The 23,179-nt window shown below is 38.8% G+C and overlaps 1 protein-coding gene across 4 annotated transcripts in view; it reads left to right on the forward strand.

The window, feature by feature from the left end:
- The first annotated feature begins 324 nt into the window (after positions 1–324).
- NPTN (neuroplastin) overlaps positions 325–23,179 on the forward strand; it is a 78,618-nt gene continuing 55,763 nt past the window's right edge. The window contains exon 1 of one of the 4 annotated variants that reach the window (XM_084782347.1): positions 325–585. In XM_084782347.1, coding sequence (XP_084638473.1) covers positions 495–585 — 91 coding nt within the window. In that variant the 5' untranslated portion in view covers positions 325–494. The remainder of the gene's footprint in view (positions 586–23,179) is intronic. The other 3 variants (XR_014779370.1, XM_084782346.1, XM_084782348.1) reach the window with 3 other exon arrangements.

Genomic DNA, 23,179 nt, shown 5'->3' on the forward strand with positions numbered 1-23,179 from the left:
ATTTCTAAACCTTAGAGCGGCAACGCATGAAAGGCAGGATGGGTGGAGGGGAAGACATTGTTTTCTCAACGCTTCCTCTAATTTATGAGCGCTGGAACTCCACAGAAGGGAAAGCTGTACTCTGCCGTCCTCCCCCGTGCAAGAGCGAGAGGGTGGAGTCCACGCCTCGCCCCATCACGTGGCCACAAGCGCCCTTTGCACGTGACCTCCCTTGTGCTAGGCCAATCAGTCTCCGCAGGGGCGGGGCCTTGGAGCCAGGGCCTCTTCTCGCGAGCCTTGCCTCCGGCGCTCCTGGACCGCCCACGGCCGCCCAGCGGAGGTCTCGCGAGGCTTGGGCGCTGCGGCGGTAGGAGGAGGACGGAGAAGGACGGAGCTCGGCCGCGGCTGCCTCCCTCGCTCACTCCCTCGCGCGCTCGCCCGCCCCCTCCCTCCCTCCCCTCCCTTCCCCGGCCCGGGCCCTGGCCCATTCGCTGCGCGTTCTCCGGCTAGGGAGGATGTCGGGCTCGTCGCTCCCCAGCGCCCTGGCCCTCTCGCTCTTGCTGGTCTCTGGCTCGCTCTTCCCAGGGCCAGGCGCTGCTCAGAACGGTAAGCCAAGGGGCCGGGGGCGGGTCGGGCGGGGGCGCCGGGCTCAGGCCTGAGGGGGCTGCGGGAGCCGGGAGCCGGCGGCCCCGCTGAGGCGAAGAGGCGCTTCGTTGAGAGGTGGAGGCGTCGCTGTGGTGCGAGCCCGGGGCGCTGTAGACAGGTCCGCGGCGTGGGGCTCTTCGCGCACCGGGAGCTGGAGTAGCGGGGGCGGCTCTGGAGAAGGCGGCGGGAGACAGGCGTTCGAGTTCGAGCCGGCGGAGGGATGGTGTCGGCGAGAGAACCGGGCTCCGCGGGCGCTGACAACCCGGGGTTCTACTGGGGCCCCGGAACCCTAGTGACATTCTGCAAAATGGGAGGAGGGAGATGCTGGGGTCAAAAGGATCCGGAGAAACACCTAGGGGGGGGAGCCGACTACTTGGCGTTTCTAAGGAGAGGGGAACCTTGGATTTGGGGGTAGAGGGAAGGTGGGCGGAAAGATGATGGAGTGGGTTGACTGCAGTAGGGGGACCTGGAAAAGAGAAGCAGCCGAGTCTCCAAACGAGCTGGGGGGAAGAGGGCTGGGTTTTGCCAAAGAGGGTGGAGTGCTGGGCATTCTAGGGTAGCGGTTGGGAAAGCAAAAGGGAGTTTCTAAATAAGGAGAGGAAAATGAGCAGAGGATGGGGGCACAGCATTAAAATTGAGGTAGAGGAAATCATCAGAGAAGTAAAAGGCATAGAAATGGGAGTCGGGGAAAGACGGAAAATGAGGGAAGGGAGTAAAATGCAGGAAGTCGGGGGTGTAATGTTACTTTGCAGCGTGGCAGATGCATCAGGGAGGGGAAGAGTTGTGGCAAATGCTGTATGATGTTAGTTCGGCCTTTGGGGAGGGCTGGGACACAGCCACATCTGCAGTGGGGGGATTGAGGGCAGTGAGTGATGATTGCCGGGAGATGGAATAAGTGGGCTTTTAGAACTAAAAGTTTCAGGACTGCAAAGATGTTATTTCTGAGGAATATGAATGTGGCCTCTGGGTCGTGTTTAAGGTACAGTGGAAGTGAAAGAATTGAGTTTTGAACAGAGGCTTTTTAGAAATGATGGTGAAAGATAATAGGCACGGGGGAGCTAAACATGACAGATTTTGCTTGACGGCGTTGTCACAGTCTGTTGCTGAACTGATCTTTCAGAAACCTAAATGGATAATGAACCTATTTCAGCTATTGTAAAAACAACTATTAAGAGGCTTAAAGGCTTGTGTTTTTTTTTAATATGAAAAAATTATGAGAAATCGGTTAGGGAGCCATAAATTAGTTGTAATCTCCGTATTTTTTCATTGCTATGCTAAGCAATTAAAATAGCTCTCATCTGAAATTAAAATGGTTTTCGTTAAAACAAAGTCAGTGAAGAGCCAGTGGAGTTCAGTATTCTGAAGAGAAACTGAGCTTAAAATGCTAGAGGTTACAGTGAAATGTATCAGTGTTGAAAAAAAAATCACTTTAAGTATCGAATTGTACTAAGGGAATTTTATGCCCTATGGCTTTATTGGGTGGGTTGGAAGGGAAACATTTTTGTTTCTTACGCTGAATATCCTAAGGATGTGGGCACTTCTATCTTTTTTTTCTAAGTATGAAGTTATGGAAGGGAAAGGTAGAGTTAGCCTGATTTGCTAGCTCTATCGTATGTGGTAACAATATGAGTTAAGTCTAATTCTGATTTCACTTATTTGTGGTCTTAGATGTTTAATCTCTGCTGGCATAAATTGTTTCTGATGATTTATAATATGGTAAATTGCAGTTTCTTAGCAACTAAGGCAAGGTTTTTGGATAGGCCTACAAAGACTCATCTGGCTGCTCTTAGTGATAATATGTTCTAAATACAGCATAGTACAGCCTTTCCCTTGAAATGAGCTTGGATTTAGTCATGTCACATGACTAGTAAAATGATGGGGAGTCCATAGTTGACCTAAATGAATGTAAATTGAATTCAAGGAAAAAATGGTTACTTCTGAGTATATATGGTTAAGAATGCCATTTCAAAGCTTTCTGTAACACGTCTCAGTGATAATATTTAAGCTTTCTGTTGATTATAATCCTGTAATAGTCTGATTTTATGTCTTAAAGATTTTTTACTTTTTATACAGTGACTCAGAGATACCATGTTCCATGTAGTATTGAAATCTTAGACATACAAGGTTATAAAGGTAATGTTTTGGAAAGTCAGTACCAGAGTCACTGTTTCTGGATTGAGGATGTGGCAGTTTAGATCAGGCTAGTAGAAGCTTGGGAAGGCTTCGTTTTTACTATTCATTAGGTGAAGAACTTGGTCTAGATGACCCACATCACCTCTTTAACTCCAAAAGGAATCTGGCTCGTTACCATAGGGTTCAAGCAGATTTTATTTTCCATATAAATATGTAAGATCTGTTTCTGGTGAATAATTTTTAAGAATCCCTGTTTTTTGTGGGGGGGGGGCGGCTTGGATGTATCACCCACCAGCAATTAAAAAAAAATTAAGATACTCAAAAGTTTTAGGTTAAAATTGAACATTAAACCAAGCAATATAATGTGAGCTAGAGCACACACTTTGGACACAGACAGAACGGGTGTTTTGTTTTTTGGTGTGTGTGTGTATGTGTGTGTGTGTGTTAGTTACGAGGACTCAAACCTTTGTACATAGTAGGCAAGCTTGCTACTATTGAGCTATGTTTTCCCAAGAACTGGGTTTGAATTCTAATTCTCTTCAACTGAGTGACCTTGAGTAAGGCAAGTCTTAGTTTGATCTGTGAAATGGGGATTACAGTGTTAGTCCCATAGGGATGTAAGGATTAAATGAGGTAATGAGGCTAGTTGGATTTCATTCTGGCAATATTGCAAGTCTCAGTGTTAGTTTGCCACTACTATTATCCTTAAAAAAAAAAAAAAGCATGTTAAGGCTTCTGTCATCATGAATACAAGTAAATAGGCCAGTTGAAGTTCCCTTACAGAGATTTGTGCCAACCATGTTGCTGCAATTGAAATTCTGGTGCGGAAGTTCATATTTCTCATTTGATTGTTTAGAGATTTCATGACATTCATTCTCCTGGCCACTCCAGCAATGAACACATTTTCTTTTTTTCTTTTTTGGTTTTTTGAGACAGGGTTTCTCTGTGTAGCTTTAGCTGTCCTGGACTTGCTTTGTAGACCAGGCTGGCCTCGAACTCTCAGTGATCCACCTGCCTCTGCCTCCCGAGTTTTGGGATTAAAGTCATGCACCACCACACCTGGCTCCACATTTTCATAAGGATCAGGCTTTGTAGAATTTGGAACATACTCAGTTTTACAGATGTTACCTGAGTGAATGAATGTGAATGGAGTGTAAAAATGTAGCATGTTCACCTTGAAACATATCAAATTATTGTGGGGGCAAATAGAATATAATGCATTTTATTGTTAACTGCTTCATTTTTGCTTAGGTGATTCCAGACAGCTGTGAACATTATGCTCGCAGCAATGCCAGTATCCGCACTAGGTGATTCATGAGTCTCTTTGTCAAGTGCTGTTTGCTTCAGTTGTTTGGCAGTTTACTATTGGCTGTCTTCCTACTTGAGGTGAACTAAAATGAACAGCAGAAAGTTAAAACCTTGTCAGTGGTAGTCATGGCACAAAGGATATGACAAATGTCAAGCAACAAATTTAAACATAATTAAGTTATTATTTGACCAGATAAGGAACCTGCCTTTGAATAAAGCCTTTCCTAAGGAGTCTGTATGTCTTTAATCTCTTCAGTGACTGAATGGAGCACCAGGTACAAATTTGCAAGGGGTCTTGAAGGGCTATGTGACTACATTAGAACTTATTTCTTGGCTTGTTTTGTAGTTAGAGACCATATTAGAAAGAGAGACAGATTTTATTTTTTTATTTTTATTTTTTTTTTTATTTTTTGGTTTTTCGAGACAGGGTTTCTCTGTGTAGCCTTGACTGTCCTGGACTCACTTTGTAGACCAGGTTGGCCTCGAACTCACAGCAATCCGCCTGCCTCTGCCTCCCGAGTGCTGGGATTAAAGGCGTGCGCCACCACGCCCGGCGACAGATTTTATTTTATTTTTTGTATATATGTTGGCATACTCAGAGCTTAACCTATGAGTATGCCAAAGTTTAACAGAAAATGAAAGAAAAAATTCTTTTTCTTTCTGTTTTTTCTTTTCTTTTTTCCTTTTTTGGTTTTTTGAGACAGGGTCTCTCTGTGTAGCCTTGGCTGTCCTAGACTCACTTTGTAGACCAGGCTGGCATTGAACTCATAGCCATCCACCTGCCTCTGCCTCCTGAGTGCTGGGATTGAAAGAAAAATTCTTAAATATACATATGCTCCACAGTTAATTTACTTGCCACAAATTAAGATTTAATTTCATTGTAGATCAGATTTTACAAGTTGTATATTCTTGAGAAATTAGACTATTTCAAGATTTTATTTTTAAAAAAGATTTATTTATTTATTATGTATACAGTATTCTGCTTACAGGTCAGAAGAGGGCACTGGATCTCATTACAGATGTTTGTGAGCCACCATGTGGTTGCTGGGAATTGAACTCCAGACCTTTTGGAAGAGCAGTCAGTGCTGCTAACCTCTGAGCCATCTCTCCGGCCCTTTTTTTGCTTTTTAAAGTGTAGTTTTGCTATAAAATATTTTCTTGTAGGCTCTAAGGCTTTTTGGGTCACAACCCCTTTGGGAGGGGATTAAATGACCTTTTGTAGGAGTCACATACTATCTTGCATATCAGGTATTTACATTGTAATTCATAACAGTAGTAAAATTACAGTTATGAAGTAAAAACAAAAATCATTTTATGGTTGGGTCACTACATGAGGAACTGTATTAAAGGGTTGCAGCATTAAGGAAGGTTGAGAACCACTGCTGTAAGGTAACATGTTAACTTTACTATTATTTTAACTTATGAATTTTTTTTTACAGTGCCGAGATTAAATTTAAGGCATCTCACATGTTAGGCAAATGCCCTATCATTGAGCTATATCCTTAAACCCTTGGCCTTATTTGTTACTTAAAACTTTTGTACACTTAACTGTGCCTATGTGTGTTTTTGTATATGTGAGTGGGTGTTCATTCTTTGGTATGCCTATGTACTTCAGAGGGCCCCTCAGTTTGTTTTCTTCTACCATGTAGATCTTGGGGGATTGAACTCAGGTTGTCAGGCCTGGTGGTTTGGTGGCAATGTCTTTTACCCTCTGAGCCATCTCTTCAGCCCAACTTTATTTATTTGTTTGTTTGGTTTTTGGATTTTGGAGACAGGGTTTCTTTGTATAGCCTTGCTGTTATGGAGTAGGTTAGCCTCCAACGCACAGATACCTGCCTGGCTCTGCCTCCTGAGTGCTGGGATTATAGGCGTGCGCCACCCTGCCTGGCTCTGATTATATTTTTAAAATAAGAATTTAACTAGACCTCAAAGATGACCACATGTGACTTTTGAAAGTGCTCTGGGAGCTTGTATGTTTTTAAAGTGCTCTTTGGGATTGGGAGCTATGTAAAATGTTTGTTTTCGCCTTTGTTTCGTTTTACTTTTTGAGATAGGTTCTTACTGAGCAATTCTGACCTTGAACTTAGTTCCTCATATTTCACCCTCCTAAGTGCTAGGGTGTGTAAAGCTTTTTCCATATAAAGTGCTGTTACCTGTTAAGATGAAATGTATTAAGTGATTGTTTAATAGTTTGGTAATAAAATTACACAGAGAAGCTTTAGAAAATGAATTTTGTGCAATAGTTTCTGATGTTGAACTCATTCTGTGTAACTCGTAGTTTACATTGAGCACAATCTGGACAGGATCAAACAACGCATGAGTTTTTGAGAGAAAGGGAAAGCCAGAAGATTTCAGTAGGACAAGGACAGAAGTTGGACGTATGAATAAGGAGTGGATGGATCTTCTTTTGGGAAATATCTGGAGGGTCGAAGCTGCTGGAAAGAATAGTAGGATAGGGGCTAGAGGAAATCACTCAGGTGGTTAAGAATGCACACTGCTCCTCCGGAGGACTCTGAGCTCCCAACTGCTTCTGACTCCAGTTCTAGAGGATCCCAAAACCTTTGGTTTCCATGGGCAGTTGTAGTTGTGTGCACATACACATATAGACACATAATTAAAAATATAAGGAGAATTTTTTACATATGTGAAAAACGACATTGATACTATAGAGTTTAATTCTAACAATCTTAGATAATACATTTTAAAAATCATTTGTGAGGTCTTTGAAGACTTTTTTGGTTTTAAAGATTTGCTTATGTATACAGTGTTCTGCCTGTTTGTACCCTTGCCGGCCAGAAGTGAGCATTAGATGGTTGTGAGCCACCATGTGGTTGCAGAGAATTGAACTCAGGACCTCTGGAAGAGCAATCAGTGCTCTTAACCTCAGAGCTATCTCTCCAGCCCCCCCCCCCCAACAAGACTGGGTTTCCTTGTGTAGCCCTGGCTGTCCTGGACTTGTTTTGTACCAGTCTGGCCTCAAAACTCACAGTGATCCACCTGCCTCTGCCTCCTAAGTGCTGAGATTAAAGTTGTGTGCCACCACTGCCTGGCTTGAAGGCTATTTTTTTTTTTAAGGTTCCTAATTAAGCATTACTTTTAGGAAAATAGGAAGTGTTCCTGTAAGAATGAATTGATTATAAACGAACATTTTATAGTTTATACATAAACTTTCTTAAAAGTGATCATGTGTAAAAATATGTCAATTTAAAAGTGAATGGATAATATGTGACTTGATTTTCTAGTGGTCTTTTGCTGCTGCTGCCTATATACAAAGACAAGATAAACTGTATCTTAAACCTTATTAATTAGAAGTTATTTGAACTGATTGCTCAGGACTTTCAATTGGTCTGTGTGGAAATGAAGTTTCCTAATGTTTAAAGAATTTCCCAAGTGTCTACCTTTTTGTCAATTTTATAAGTTAAGGAACAATATTTATTTATGTTCCTTAGCTACCCAATGTCTTTTTTCTTTCTTTGTTTACTTTTGAAACTAAAAAAAAAAGAAAGGTCACTGGGTGTGGTGGTGCATGCCTTTAATCCCAGCACTCGGGAGGCAGAGGAAGGTGGATCTCTGTAGGTTGGTCTACAGAGTGAGTCCAGGACTGCCAAGGCTACACAGAGAAACCCTGTTTTGAAACAAACAAACAAACAAACAAACAAACCCAACAAAAAATCCGGAAGGGTCATATCTGACTTGTTATTTAAAACAGAATATGATTGACTTGATGGTAATGTCCTGTGCTGTTCCTTATACTAACAAATACTAAGTGGTATCTTTGTATTTTTGAAACTAATTGTATGTTTTAAAACTAAACCTTACTGCATAATGTTAATTATTAGTGCTTTATATTTTTCTCAAGACATATATCAATTTGGATATGATTTGCTTTCCTTTGCATAAAATGCCATTTCAAATCATATGAGATGATATGAAATTATTGTGTTATATAAGACTATATTATAAACCATTAAGTATCAGATTACACCAACAGTTTTAACCATATCCAAAGTTTTTTTCTTACTTTAAAAATAGTAAACATAAAATGCATCTCAAAACCTCAAGGCCTTTCCTGATAGAATGCTGACCAGGTCAGTGCTCCTCATGCAGGAGAGTTATAAGTAAAACAGAATGCCGTATATTTGGGTTATTGTTATTGACTCTTCTTTCTTTTCCTGTCATATTTTAGATTGGTGGATTTGATGATATTTCAGCTGTCTTCCAGTTCTATAAATGATTTAGTTCTTTGATTTTACAGTATAAGTTCTGCCTCTAGTAGGTTTTTATAAGCTTCTATTTTTATAAACTTTTAGAAACTTACTTTAGGGAACATGATAAATACTAAGATATGTACTGTTTTGAAATTTGACTTTCTCTGAGTATACTTCAAATAGTACTTGCAGTTCTTGTTTTAAGTAAGACAGAACAGTATCTGTTAGAGATTGTAGCTCAGTGCAGAGATTGCCAGTATGAATTAGAAACTATTAAGAAATGAACATTTGAGCTGGGCGTGGTGCTGCACACCTTTACTTCCAGCACTTGGGAGGCAGAGGCAGGTGGATCATTGTGAGTTTGAGGCCAGCCTGGTCTACAAAGTGAGTCCAGGACAGTCAAGGCTACACAGAAAGACCCTGTCTCGAAAAACCAGGACTAAAAAAAAAAAGGAAATGAATATTCTTGTCAGGTAGGTATTTTGTATTCTTTTTTGTTGTTGAAGAGACAGTGAAATAACACTTTTTGGTTTTGTTTTGTTTTTGTTAGACAGTTTCTGTATGTGTAGCTTTGGCTGTCCTGGAACTTACTCTGTATACTAAGCTGGCCTTAAATTCAGAGAGATCACCCATTTCTGCCTCCTAAGTGCTGGGATTAAAGGTGTACACCACCACTGCCTGGCAACTATTATTACTTCTTTAATGTTAACCTTTGAGGAAATCTGTTTTTGTATGTGACTTACTTTCATCAATTATATATCTAAAATAGACTCCAAAACTCTTCGTGGGTAAAGAAGGCAAACCAAATATTACCTTAATTAAATTTGAGGACGTTCCTAAGTTAATAGCCCCTAGAAGCAACAATTAAAACTAAAAAATTTATTTAGTGTGCATGTACATATGTATATATGTATAATGTGCGTATGTAGGAACTCATGTGTCTCTGTATTTCTTTTGAGGTCAGAGAACAACTTACAGGAATAGAGAAGGAGAGATCCTTTCAATTCCCAGGTGAATTCAGATTGTCAAGCTTGGAACAAGTACATTTACCTGTTGATATATCTAACCTGTCCAAATCAAATTTAAAGGACACAATTTATCAGCTTATTTATCATACTTGTTGGGTCCATTTCTTCTTTTTCATTTTTGTTAGAATAGCATATGTACAGTAAATAAACTACATGAGGTAGCACATGCCTGTAACCCTACCAACTGGGAAATGGAGGCAGGAAGATCAGGAGTCTAAAGTTATCCTTGGCTACTACATAATAAGTTGGAGACCAGCCTGGGCTCAAAAAACCAAAATTAAGCCAACAAACAAACCAAAACCAAAAGAAATCATACAATTTCCTATATACTCATCATCTAGTTTCAGTAATTGTCAACCACATTTTTGTTGTTTATTAACTGAAAATAACCTAAGAAATGCAATTTTGTGTTACAAACTAGAAATTTTCATTACCTAAAATATAGTTCAAAGGACTTAATTTGTAGTACAACAGTGTATTTGACTCACAAGATGTTGAAATAACTTTAAGATTCTAAGAATTACTGTTGGCAGGCATGTTGGTGTATGTGTGTAATCCTAGAACCCCGGAGGATGAGACAGAAAGGAAAAGAGTTTGAGACTAGCCTGGGTTACATAGCAGTACTCTGCCTCCAAAGTTTGTGTGTGTGTGTGTGTGTGTGTGTGTGTGTGTGTGTGTGTGTGTGTGTGTGTGTGTCTCAGATAGAATAGTTTATTAGGCCAATGAGATGGCTTGGTGGGTAAAGTTGCTTGCTACCAAGTCTGGTAACCTGAGTTCAATTCCCAGAACCAACCTCCTGCAATTTGTTCTCCGACCTCCACATAATGTGCACTGTGGCACACATGCCTCCTCTCCACATGCCTGGACCCACATAAATAGTATAATGCAATATATTTAGTGTTTGGTGTATCAGTATCTTTTAAGAAATTATAGTGACCACTTCAGTTGATTTAACAGTTCATTATCAGGCTATGACAGTTTGAACATTATCTTTACAGTAGAAATAGTGACTGCTTGAATATTGTATTTACTTCTACTCTCTCAGCACATCAAGATTCCTAATATATTTAAGATTATAATAAAACACAGATGTGAGTTGTATTTAATGAATATTGTATTTGTATCTGTGCATATTAGTTAAAAATCTATAAAGTTCCTGTCTCAAAGAAACAAAACAAAAACAAACACAAATCTATAAGGTTTCTAGAGCATTGGCTAGATCTTAAGCAGTTTTCTAAAATATTTACACAATTATAAATATGATCATCATCTTTTCTTTATAATATAAAGAAGTCATAATGAACTCTTCCCAATTAATAGTGGTAGAAGGGTAAACATGCATTTTAAAGACTGTAGATTACATTTTTTTTATTGTACCTTAAAAAAAAAACTGAAGAGGATTCTAAATATATAGGGTATATGTGCTTTCTCTTCCCTTTTAGGCATTCTCTTCTGATTTCCTTGAGGGAATTTTCTAGAATCTTAGTCTAACCTCTTAACAAATGTAGGACTCCTTTTCCACCTTGCACACTTGCAGTGACTACTTCACAACAGTACATTCACTGTTGAGCAGCTCTGTTAGGAAGGTCTCCCTAATGGAGTTGAAGTCTCCCTCCTAGTAACTTCTGTCCTTGGGGCCAGCTCTGTCCTCTAAGAGAGCGTTGGAATGGCTTCTCTTTCACAAATGTTGACTCCTTTGCTGAACATATTTCCAGAAGGATTCATTAGACACATTTTCTCCACATCTAATGGAAATCTAAGGTGTAGCTATAAAGTAACAAACTCATCTTTTAATTTATCCCCATGTATGTAGAGAAGGTAGGTCCTGCATCACTACATAAATGAATCTATAACTGAAAGCATTCTTGAGGTGGTTTGTGTGGTTGCTGGCTGACTAGGAAAGCTGTTTCTTTGCTTTGTGGTTGCTTGTTGGTGGCTTGAGCACTCTTTGATGTGCATCTGAAGAAGGAAATTCTGAAGTCTGTCCCCAAAAGGGTTGACCAGTACCAGTATTTGGAATAAATACAGGAGGAAAGCACAACATAAGTTACTTTATAGTTACATACACCTAGTATGGGCAAAACACTGGAGCTGGTTCTGTGGTAGTTTTATCTTTGCACAGAAGAGAAAAGCCTGTCAGCCTTTAACTTCTACATGAAAAGTGACATCTGAGATACATGTATTACAGTAATGTCAGCTTTTGCTAAAAAAACAACTTTGGGAAAATAGGTGACCTAGAACAATGTCATTTAGTTCAGGAGATCTCTAAATGTAGCTGTAAATTTGGGGTTAATTTGACTTCCACATTGGAAGTCAATGTGGGTTGTATATCAGATCTTCTGCATACCAGATGTTTACATTATAATTCATAACAGTAGCAAAAATTATAGTTTTGAAATAGCAATTAAATAATCTTATGGTTAGGGGTCACTACAACATGAGGAATTGTATTAAAAACCACTGTTTTAAATGAAATAAAGTTTTGTCTTGTTTTTCAAGACAGGGTCTCTCTGTGTAGTCTTGCTGTCCCGGAACTCACTCTGTAGACCAGGCTGGCCTTGACTCACAGAGATCACCTGCCTCTGCCTCCCTGAGTACTGGGATCAAAGGCATATGCTACCACCACCACCACTGCCTGGCTTGAAATAATGTTTGTTTGTTTGTTTGTTTTTTAATGAAAAAAGAAAAGAAAAGTATGTTCAGGTATGGAGTCATTTTAGAATTTATTTACTTATTTTTGAGGCCCTCTCCCCTCCCCTGGTATTTTAGTCTGGCTTGGAACCTCCTTTTATCTTTCTCCTTCCTCACTTCTTTACCCCTCTGCTGGAATTATGCTGCCTTACTCGGCTTTGTGAGTTGTTGGCTTGTTTTACTTTTTTGTTTTTTTTCAGACAGCAGGCAGGATGTTGCTGTGTAACCTAGGCTGGCCTCAGACATACAGTGGTCCTTCTGCATTAGCTTCCTGAATGCTAGGATTACATAGGCATCCCTTCATACCTTTATTTATTTTTAAAGATCTTTTATTTCTATTTTATGTGTATATGTATGTTACCTGCATGTATGTCTGTGTATTGTGTTCATGTCTGGTACCTAAAAGAGGGAATTCCCTGGACCTCAAGTTACTGACAGTTGTGAGCTGCCACGTGGATGCTGGGGTCCTCTGCAAGAGCAGTAAGTGCTCTTAACTGCTGAGCCATCATCCCAACCTATTTTTATTTTTTGTATGCCATCTTAGTATTGAACAATTTTCGCAAGGCATTTATCAGTTCTGTTACTAGTATGTTACTGGCAAAGTATAGAATTTTAGTGGGGCATGGTGGCCCACACCTTTTAAAAAAATTATTATTATGGTTTTTCAAGACTAGGTTTCTCTGTGTAGCCATGGCTGTCTTAGACTCACTTTGTAGACCAGGCTGGTCTTGAACTCATAGTGATCCACCTGCCTCTGCCTCCCAAGTGCTGGGATTAAAGGTGTGCGCCACCACGCCCATCCCTAATTTTTTTATTATTTTTTAAAAAGAATTATTTATTTATTATATACACAGTATTCTGCCTGCATGCACACTTGTACACCAGAAGAGGGCACCAGATCTCATTATAGATGGTTGTGAGCCACCATGTGGTTGCTGGGAATTGAACTCAGGACCTTTGGGAGAGCAGCCAGTGCTCTTAACCTCTGAGCTATCTGTCCAGTCCAAAGTATAGGGTTTTCACCCTCATTTCTTTGAACTTTGGACTGAGAGGGTAGTTGTAAAGTGAAGCCACGATACTTCGAGTATTGTCATGAAAACTTTTCTTCTAGTATGTTTAATTGTCCTTAAATTAGGGATTGTGTTCCTTGTTCTCTAGCCCCCCCCCCCCCTTGCTTTTTTGTTAGTGATTGAGTGCTGCTATCTTCTGAGCTGTGTGCACACTGGGCTGCTGCTGGAGGGAAGGGAGGCCCTTTGAGTTGTCATTGGAGAATCATCTTTTATAAAAGGTCTTTTTGGTTTTGGTTTTTTGAGACAGGTTTTCTCTGTGTAGACTTGGATGTCCTGGATTTGCTTTGTAGACCGGGCTGGCCTTGAACTCATAGCGATCCGCCTGCCTCTGCCTCTTGAGTGCTGAGATTAAAGGCCTGCGCCACCATGACTGGACATGAAAGGCCTTTTAAGTACAGGATTGTTTTCATTTTGGGCATTGCTACCTGTAGGGGGAAATACTGTAAGATGTTTTTCCTTTTGTTGGCAGCTGTCAGCAAAATGCTTTTCAATATATAGTTTGAAGGAATATGTTAGCTTTAACTTCATGTTTTTAAATTATACAAGTTTAACAAGTTTGGGGACCATTATAGGGCAGCAGGAAAAAAATAGCACAGCAGTTTCAGCATTGAAATTATATTCATTAATGCTGTATTTCAAGTCTTTCACCAAGGGAGATGAGTGAATGGCCTTAATGCAAACCAGGAAACTGCTACCTGGAAGAGAGCAAGTACAAAGAGGTTTCAGATAGCTGGCGGTGAGCTGTCATTGAATTACCCTCAGACAAGCAATGTAGTGACCACATAACAGAATGAAGGTACAGCATTTTATCTTATTAAGATTGAACTACAAATAATAAGAATACCTTCTAGCCACATTTAGGAGAGAGTGTGTATAATTCTGCATTGATGGTGGTTTAAGATTCAGGAGCTAAACTTAGGAAAAGGGAGCACTAGGGGGATGTGGTTGTCTATTAATACCTTCAAGGTAGCAGTGTAAATGAAGTAAGGGAATTAGGCAGTCTCCAAAGATGGATGGGCTGGATGAAAGAGCAAAGGCCTAGAGCTTGGGGAAGACAAGCAGAGGTTTAGTATTTGATGGTTTTTAAATGAAACTAGCATAAAAGAATTATTTGCCCTTACTGTTGTCATAAGTAGGGCAAAGAGCTGCTTGAAGGGGGCAAAACAAAACAAATATCCCTGTTGCGGGTAGTAGTTGCTTTGGAGCTCAGCAGGAGAACAATAAAAATAAAAGCTATTAATATGAAATTAGCTTTTCCAAAGGGTCAGAAATCATTTCAAGTTTTAAAGTTCTACAGCTTTGAAAACTTTATTAGTTGATAGGAAATTGGTAGTAAATAAAACAGGATTTTTAACTATAACCTTAATAAGCAACTTTTTTTTCAGTTATGAAGAAACACTAAACTGTTAAATGCACAGAGTGCACAGTAGCATAACCAGTTCACTGGACCTCAGTTGGGAAGTACTAACATTTTCTTTTCATTTAAAAAAAAAATTTATTTATTTTTACTTCATGTACAGTTGTGTTTTGCCTGTATGTATGTCTGTGTGAGGGTGTAGATCTTGAAGTTACAAACAGTTGTGAACTGCCATGTGGGTGTTAGGAATTGAGCCTGGATCCTCTGAAAGAGAAGTCAGTGCTCTCAACCACTGAGCCATCCCTCCAGCCCCGTACTAACATTTTCTTTCACTGTTAGGAATTAGGTCTTTGTTTTGTGTGGTAAATATATGCTATTAAGAAAGCTGTACCTACCTGGGCGTGGTGGCGCATGCCTTTAATCCCAGCACTCGAGGCAGAGGCAGATGTATCACTGTGAGTTCAAGGCCAGCCTGGTCTACAAAGTAAGTCTAGGACAGCCAAGGCTACACAGAGAATCCCTGTGTCGGGGGGGAGGGAGAGGAAGGGGGGGAGAGAGAAAGAAAGTACCTAGTAGACTCACCAAAATAGGAACTATGTGTTCTTGAAGGTTGCCAAATACAAATAGCCAAAACACTATGAATGTAACATTAATATAACTCTTGATTGTTTCGTGGTTCTTCTTGTTATATGGAGTTTATTTTATAAATAATATATAATATATTTATCATATATGACATATACTATTACATTATGTAATCATAATATATACTATATAATATAAATATATATGTAAAAAATAAAATAAAAAAGAAAAGAAAGAAAAGCTGTACCACCAGCCAGGAGAACTTTCATTTTCCTCATAAAACTTTTATTAGTCAAAATCCTGCTGGGTTCTAGCCCCAGCCTGCACTTTAGAAGTAGGTGCTGATGTAACTGTGGGAAGGATAGACACTTATTTGGAGTGGAAGATTGCCAGATAAAATGTTGGATATGATTTTCAGAGAAACAGTGAAGAGCTTGTATTAGCTAAATGTGGTAAGCCTGTTTTTGTTTGTTTGTTTCAGGAGAGGAGCGTGGGCCCAGTCTCACTGTGTAGCCCAGGCTAGCACTGAACTTCTAGCAGTGAGCAAACAAGAAAAACATACAAGACAGACAGAGAGATAGAGAATGAGAATATGAATATTTTGGTGTTTCCATTTAGTACTTTAAATACATAGAGGCTTGGAGAGAGAGAGAGAGAGAGAGAGAGAGAGAGAGAGAGAGAGAGAGAGAGAGAGAGAGACAGAGACACACAGACACACACACACAGAGAGAGACAGAGAGAGACAGAGAGAGAGACAGAGCACTGGCTGCTCTTTCAGAGGTCCTGAGTTCAATTCCCAGTAACCACAAGGGTACTCACAGCCATCTATAATGACCTCTTCTGGCTTACAGGTGCACATGCAGGCAGAACACTGTGTATGTAATAAATAAATAAATCTTAAAAAATCAAGGCCATACTCAATTACATATATGGAGTTAGAGGCTAGCCTGGTTTACCTGAAACTCTCAAACAAAATAAAACCAATACAGAAAGCCTTTTAAAGTAGATTAATATGGGCAAAATAATGTTACATTGCATGCTTTGTGTAAGAAAGAACAGCTTAGATGTCATGTGGATTTGAATGAACATGACTGCTCACACCCCTTTCCTTCTAATGAGTAATTTTTACTTGATGAAATATACCTCTCCGATCTAAAGAATCAGAGAAAGTACAGTTAGCTCTTGAAAGACTAAGGATGATAATCTCTTTACAGTTAATCAACAATAAGAGAGACCTTGGTTTCTGAGGGGTTTTGTGGTACTAGGCGTTGAGATTAAGCGTACATGCTGTGCGATGCTGTAAGATTGTTTTCCCGCTGAACTGTATCTCCAGCCCTTAAGAGTTTGGTTCATAAGGTCTTTTGAATAGTGGCATATCACTGTGTGTTAGTAATTCAGTTTAGGAGGTCTACTCTCCTACGATTCTTCTGGGAGCCAAGGAAAGGATGGTGTGTATAGGAATAAGTAATATAACTTTCCAGGAAGAGTGGAATTAAGTGGAACATGAAGCATAAATCACAGCTGAACTTAACACATTTCTTTTTGGAATCTATTTAGTGCAGTTTTAACTAGTTAGCTAAAGTAGTGCTTTTATGAAACTGGGAAATTAGAGTCTAAATTTGTTGTCTAAACTAAACTCAGTTGGAGACAGTGTTATAGAACAAATAAATTGATACACTCCACGAACATGAGTAAGAGTTCTATCAAGAAGGATCAACCTGTATGGCGGTGAGCTTGAGTAGAAAAGGCATTGGGCTTGGTAGGAGCCTGAAAATTTCTTCTTCTACTTTAGTTCCTATGCCAATTAAAAAAATTAGTCTAGCCAGGCATGGTGGCATATGCCTTAATCCTAGCACGTGGGACGCAGAGGCAGGCGATCGCTGTGAGTTCAAGGCCAGCCTAGTCTACAAAGTGAGTCTAGGACAGCTAAGGCTACACAAAGAAACCCTGTCTCGAAAAACCAGAAAAAAAAAAAGATCTAATTGCTTAGTCTATAAATTTTTGTGAGCGTAAACAATAACATAGAAAGATACTTAAGATGGGCATGGTGGCACCCGCCTTTAATCCCAGCACTCGGGAGGCAGAGGCAAGGGGATCACTGTGAGTTTGAGGCCAGCCTGGTCTGCACTGTGAGTCCAGGACAGCCAAGGTCTTGAAAAACAAAAAGAAAGAAAGAAAGAAAGAAAGAAAGAAAGAAAGAGGAAGAAACTAACTTAAACTGCTCTGTGTTGTGAAATGGCATATGTTTCAGGGCCTGGTAGTTATAGCTCTTCCTGAAGTTCACTGCAACACTGATAGTTCAGCAAAAATAGTGTATTAATGAAAAGGCCAGATTATTTCATTGTTTGTTTTGAGATTGGGTCTCACTATGCTGACCAGGCTGGCCTCAGACTTGCACCTGTTCTGCCTTTGCTGTAGCTAATAGGTATACTCCACCACATCTCTCTCTCTCTCTTTTTTTTTTCTTAACCAAATGATGATAGTATAAGGATATACATTTTAGATGGTTGTGAATAGACTAGCTTTTTAAGTGGATTGTCATGAGCTAAGAAAGGTTCTTTGGATTTTAGTTTGTCTTTGAGACAAGATCTCTCTACAGAGCGCTGGCTATTCTGGTAATTCCTTTGTAGACTAGGCTGGCCTTGAACTCAGTCTGACTCCTACATGTTGGGATTAAAGATGTATAGCACCTTGACCCATATGAATTTCTGTAATTTTAAAAGTATGTCTGTTACTCTTATTTTTGTTATTTTTCTCCCCATATTCCTCTGTCTCCCAGGTATGAATAAGTCAAGCCTCAGGTATTTCTCATTTATCTCTTTTTTAATGGCCAGTTTGTGTATAGTTTCCTTTTATTATCATGAAGTGAAATTCATAAATGTTTTATTATACCTATTGATTGAAAGCTCCAAACTATATAAGGGACAATGCTTAAAATATTTAGATCAATCCTACTTAAATACATATATAAAAAACCAAGATTGTGATAGCAGATGCATCTTAAGTGGTACAGTTGTGCTATGTGGTGACTTAACGTTCTACAGGTAGCATTATTGTTAACACTGTGATTTTTTTTTCTTTCCTTTTTTTTTTTTTTTTTTTTAAAGACAAGATGAGTAGTCCTGGGTAACAGCCAGTCCCGCTCTCATGTCACACAGGAGTTTTGTTCCTGGAGAATTGAATGATTATTAAAACCAAGTAATAATACTTCTGTTTTAAACGGTTAGATTCTAGACCCCCAGCAAGTTTTTTGTCGTCTTGTGCTTTCATTGAAGGTTGTCTATAGCTCTTTGTTGTGTAAGACTCTTTGCTGTGTATGCCCCCTTTGTGGCATATTGAGAAATTCTTGAGGACAATTAAAAAAACTAAACTAAACAAAAAACCACAAATTTTCAAAATGCCCTATAAAAGGTAGAGTAGTTCTCATCTAGAATAACTATTTTTTCCCCTGTATTTCTTTCTTTTGGTTTTTCGAGACAGGGTTTCTCTGTGTAGCCTTGGCAGTTCTAGACTCACTTTGTAGACCAGGCTGGCCTCGAACTCACAGCGATCTGCCTGCCTCTGCCTCCCAAGTGCTGGGATTAAAGGCGTGCGCCACCACCGCCCGGCCCCTTTTCCCTGTATTTCTAAGTATCTGCATATATAAAATCACTGCACTTCGTCCTCTGCACTTCCACTTGTTAGAGCTACACATTTTGTAGGAACAGAAAGACAGGATAGTTACTTGTCTTTATTCTCTTGGTAAACTGCAGTGAAGTAGGGATTGCAAATTTATTTGCCTTAGGGTCGAAACATAAATGTGATTTGATAGATTCAAAAATGCTTGCTTTGACTCAAACGTATTGGTTAGTCCTGATTTCTGACAAATCTCCTAATCTCTTTCAGCTCATTTTCAGTTAAATTTATTAGGCATAATGTACACTTTTATAGGATGGTAAAAATAATATTGTATACATAAAGTACCTGGCACAGTGTTCAACACAAAATGTGCTTGATAGAGTTTCTCTTTGCCACTGACAACACTTTTTTATTTTAATGTTTTAAATGCTGTGTTTTATAGAAAGTAAGAAAAATTGAAATTTTAATATAGGGAATGCTAGTCCTCTTTCCGTTTCAAAAATTAAATTTAAGAGACTTGCTTTTGTACACATTGTGTTTTCAAAATTAACAGCAGAATTTTTTCTTATTTTAAAAAAAGATTTATTTATTTATGTTATATACAATGCTCTGTCTGCATGTACACCTGCAGGCCAGAAGAGAGCATCAGATCATGCTATAGCTGGCTGTAAGCCACCATGTGGTGGCTGGGAATTGAACTCAGGACCTCTGAAAGAGCAGTGCTCTTAACCTCTGAGCCATCTCTCCAGCCCAGGTATCTTTTTTTCAAGACAAGGTTTTTCTGGAACTTTTGGTTGTCCTGGATTTGCTTTGTAGACCAAGCTGGCCTTGACCTCAGTGATCTACCAGCCTCTGCCTCCTGAGTGCTGGGATTAAAGGTGTGGGACACCAAACCTGGCCTTTTTCCTAATTTTTATTTTAATAAATAAGACAATGAAATAAATAATAAAAACAATAAAAACTTTTATATTCATCTTTTTCCACAGTATGAGTTTTGAGCCTATTAAGGACTTCTCTGTGCCTTAGTTATATGTATATCTTGTTTTAAAAAACTATTTATTTACTTTATGTATGTGGATACTTTGTCTACATGCACTTCTGCACACCAGAAGGCAGCATTAGACAGTGTGAGCTGTCACGTGGGTGCTGGGAATTGAACTTAGGACCTTCAGAAGAGCAGTGAGTGCTCTTAAGCACCGTACCCCCATGTATGTCTTTTTTTTTTTTTTTTTTTTTTTTTTTGGTTTTTTTTTTGTTTTTTTTTGGTTTTTTTGAGACAAGGATTCTCTGTGTAGCCTTGGTTGTCCTAGACTCACTTTGTAGACCAGGCTGGCCTCCAACTCACAGAGATCCACCTGCCTCTGCCTCTCGAGTGCTGGGATTATAGGCGTGCTCTACCACGCCCCGCTATAATGTGTTTTTCAATTTTGATTTTATTTCTCCTTTTCATACGTAAGTGGTTCTTTTCTGTTATCTTCAGTTGTAGGTAAGCACTTGGAGTTACATTTATTTTATTTTTGATTGTTTTAGCTGGAAGGTGACATTGTATTCCACTTGTAGCAAATATTTAGTTTACATCTTTGGATGTTTTGAGTAGAAGATGACATTGTATACTTGTAACAAGCCTTTAGTTTATATCATTGGGTGTTTTGAACAGGAATATTTGGGCATTGGGACTTCACTATATTTTCTATTTTCTAATGGGTTTTTAATGGTTTATGTTTTTGGTAGCTATTTTTCTAACATGCTTTTTAAGTCTTTTAATTCCCACAGGGTCATAATGTTCATATTTCTTATAAACTGTTCAGCTAGTGTCGAGCAGAAACGTAAGAACATCAAGGCAGAAAGAATTCCAGGCATGCTTCTAGAAGTGAATGTTGATTGTGAGCTATGAGGTCCTTGCTGTGGGCTGGTCAATTTTAGGGTTTTCCTGTAAGGTTGTTATATACTGTACCTGTTAACTCTCTGTATTGGAACATATAGTTGCTATCTGTGGCAGGCAAATATAAAAATTCAGTTATGGGATGGGGTGATGCTAGGGAGTAACCCAGTTTTACAGCTAGATGAAGAAAAGGGCAAATTCTGCTTTGTATTAGAGGAAAGAAAAATCCACTTGAGTGTACAGAGTGGTACTTCTTGTACAAATAACCAGAGCTAAGAGTTTCTTAGCATTTGTATTTCAGCAGCAAGTATGTGCATTTTAGATTTTTTTCAAAGCTAGAATGGAAGAGTGTATGGGATGTGTTTTAGTGAGGTATCACTTACTCTTCTGTAACATAATATCTGTTTGTCACTGAAAGAGCTCAAGAATTGTATCAAGTCTTAAACTCTTAAAATAACACCACTGGAAAAACTTGACAAGCTTGGCAGCACTAGGTGAGCTTTAGGTAATCAGATACACATGCTTGTCATTAAATTCAGTGCAACTTAAGTGTTTCATCAGGCTTAACTTTTAGAGTAGATGGAACTAACTGGAAATATTAGCAGACAGCAAGAATGAACCCTTTTGCATTGAGTAGTGGTGAAACAAACTTTCAACATGGAATTATTTTTCTTTTCACAACAAAGGGGAGACGTTATTGTATTTCTAAAAATTATTAATGTAAACATGAAAAATTCAACGTGGAATTTAACAGGGAGACTTAAGGTGCTTTAAAGTGAAATAACTGATCTGGGCGTGGTGACGCACACCTTTAATTCCAGCACTCCGGAGTCAGAGGCTGGTGGATTGCTGTGAGTTTAAAGCCAGCCTGGTCTACAAAGTGAGTCCAGGACAGCCAAGCCTACACAGAGAAACCCTATCTAGAAAAGCAAAACAAAACAAAATTAATGTCGTCCCTCTCCCTTCCATGAAAATAAACCCTTTTAGTTTGTTGTGTGTGCTTTCAAAGCTTGTTCTGTGTAGAAATATGATTTATTTACTGTGATACTTTATATTTGGTAGTATTAGCTATGATACAGTTCATACTGTTATATATAATCTTCTAAATAGAGAATTGGAGTGACATTTTCATTTATATAAAGTTAGAGTAGCTCTAAAATACATTTGTTATTGTCACTGAAGGGAATATGTTGATAAGTGGATTCTTACACTGAAATTGGCCTGCTGACAGGTCTTTTGGTACCCTAAGTAGGAAGGCTTCATTTAGTGGGAAGAACAATGTAGTGCTCTGAGTTTTATTCTTAGTTGTACTTTTAAGCAGAGAATTTGGATGTTCATCCACACATCTAACAACTTAACTATGTGAATAATTTCTGGGGTATCTGCTAGTTTTTAGCAAAAGCATTCTAGTGTCCATTTTGCTGTCCCCTTTCAAGAGAAACAGTGATATTTTGTTCATACAAATAATATTGGTCAAAAGTTCCTTAGTATTTGTATTTTAGTAGCAAGTATGTGTATATTTTAGCATATCTGGGACACTAGGCAAATAATAAAACTTGACCCTCCACCTCATTAGAGGTAGATTTTCTGTGTGTGGTGATGAAGTAATGAAGGCCCAAAACAACTGCAAATAAGTAATTATGAAAGAAATTTAGTTGGCTCAGTTTGAGGATTCCCAAAGGGATTGAGGAGGCAGCAGCACACTTAGTACATTTAGAATATTAGTGAACAAAAGTATTTAGATGCCAGGTAAGGATTTACAGCTAAGCTAGAACCTGAGGACTAAGTTTTCTCTAAATGCTAAACCTTCAGAGTGAAAAGTGATTTTTCTTCTTGATATGAAGTGGAATTATACTTTGTTAATTAGATAAAACTTTAGAGTAAAAAGTTTTTCTTTGTTATACTAAGCAGATTTTTACTTTTATTAAATAGGTAAAAGTATATATGAGGTGTTATAGTATTAAAATGTGAGGAGTTGGATTTTTTAAATAACTTATTTTTATTTTATGTGCATTGGTGTTTTGACTGCATGTATGACTATGTGAGGGTGTCAGATTCCCTGGAACAGGAGTTACAGACAGTTGTGGGCCAGCCCGCCAGAAGAGAGCATCCAATTTCATTATAGATGGTTGTGAGCCACCGTGTGGTTGCTGAGAATTGAACTCAGGACCTCTAGAAGAGCAAGTGGTGCTCTTAACCACTGAGCCATCTCTCCAGCCTCAGAAATCAGATTTTTAAATTGTAGAGATAGACATCGACTTTGGACAAGAATGTTTTGTATCTTTGGTTCTTGAGCTGCTCAGTCAGTTTTGATGTTGTTATGGACAGGGTCTTAGGCATATATTTGCAAAATTAGTGATTAAAATGCTTATGTTAATGGATGCACTAAAAACAAAAGGACATGACAAACCCTTTAAAGCTAAGGCAGAATCTATAAAATAGTATAAAATAATCTCATGTAAATTACTTCTGTACATTTTGTTTTAAATTTCGGTGGTACTATAAATTTAATTTGAGGCCCTGTACATGCTAGGCAAACACTCCTATACTGCCCTATATACCTCTGCTCCCTCTTTGTTTTTGTTTTTGTTTTTAACTTTAAAATCTATTTGGAATGTAAGTTCTTGCTTGAACTTGAACATATGGAAGTCAGAGGCAACCTTATGGATATCTCA

The sequence above is a fragment of the Acomys minous genome, assembly GCF_964271855.1.
Source record: "Acomys minous genome assembly, chromosome: 5".
In the NCBI taxonomy this organism is placed as follows: Eukaryota; Metazoa; Chordata; class Mammalia; order Rodentia; family Muridae; genus Acomys; species Acomys minous.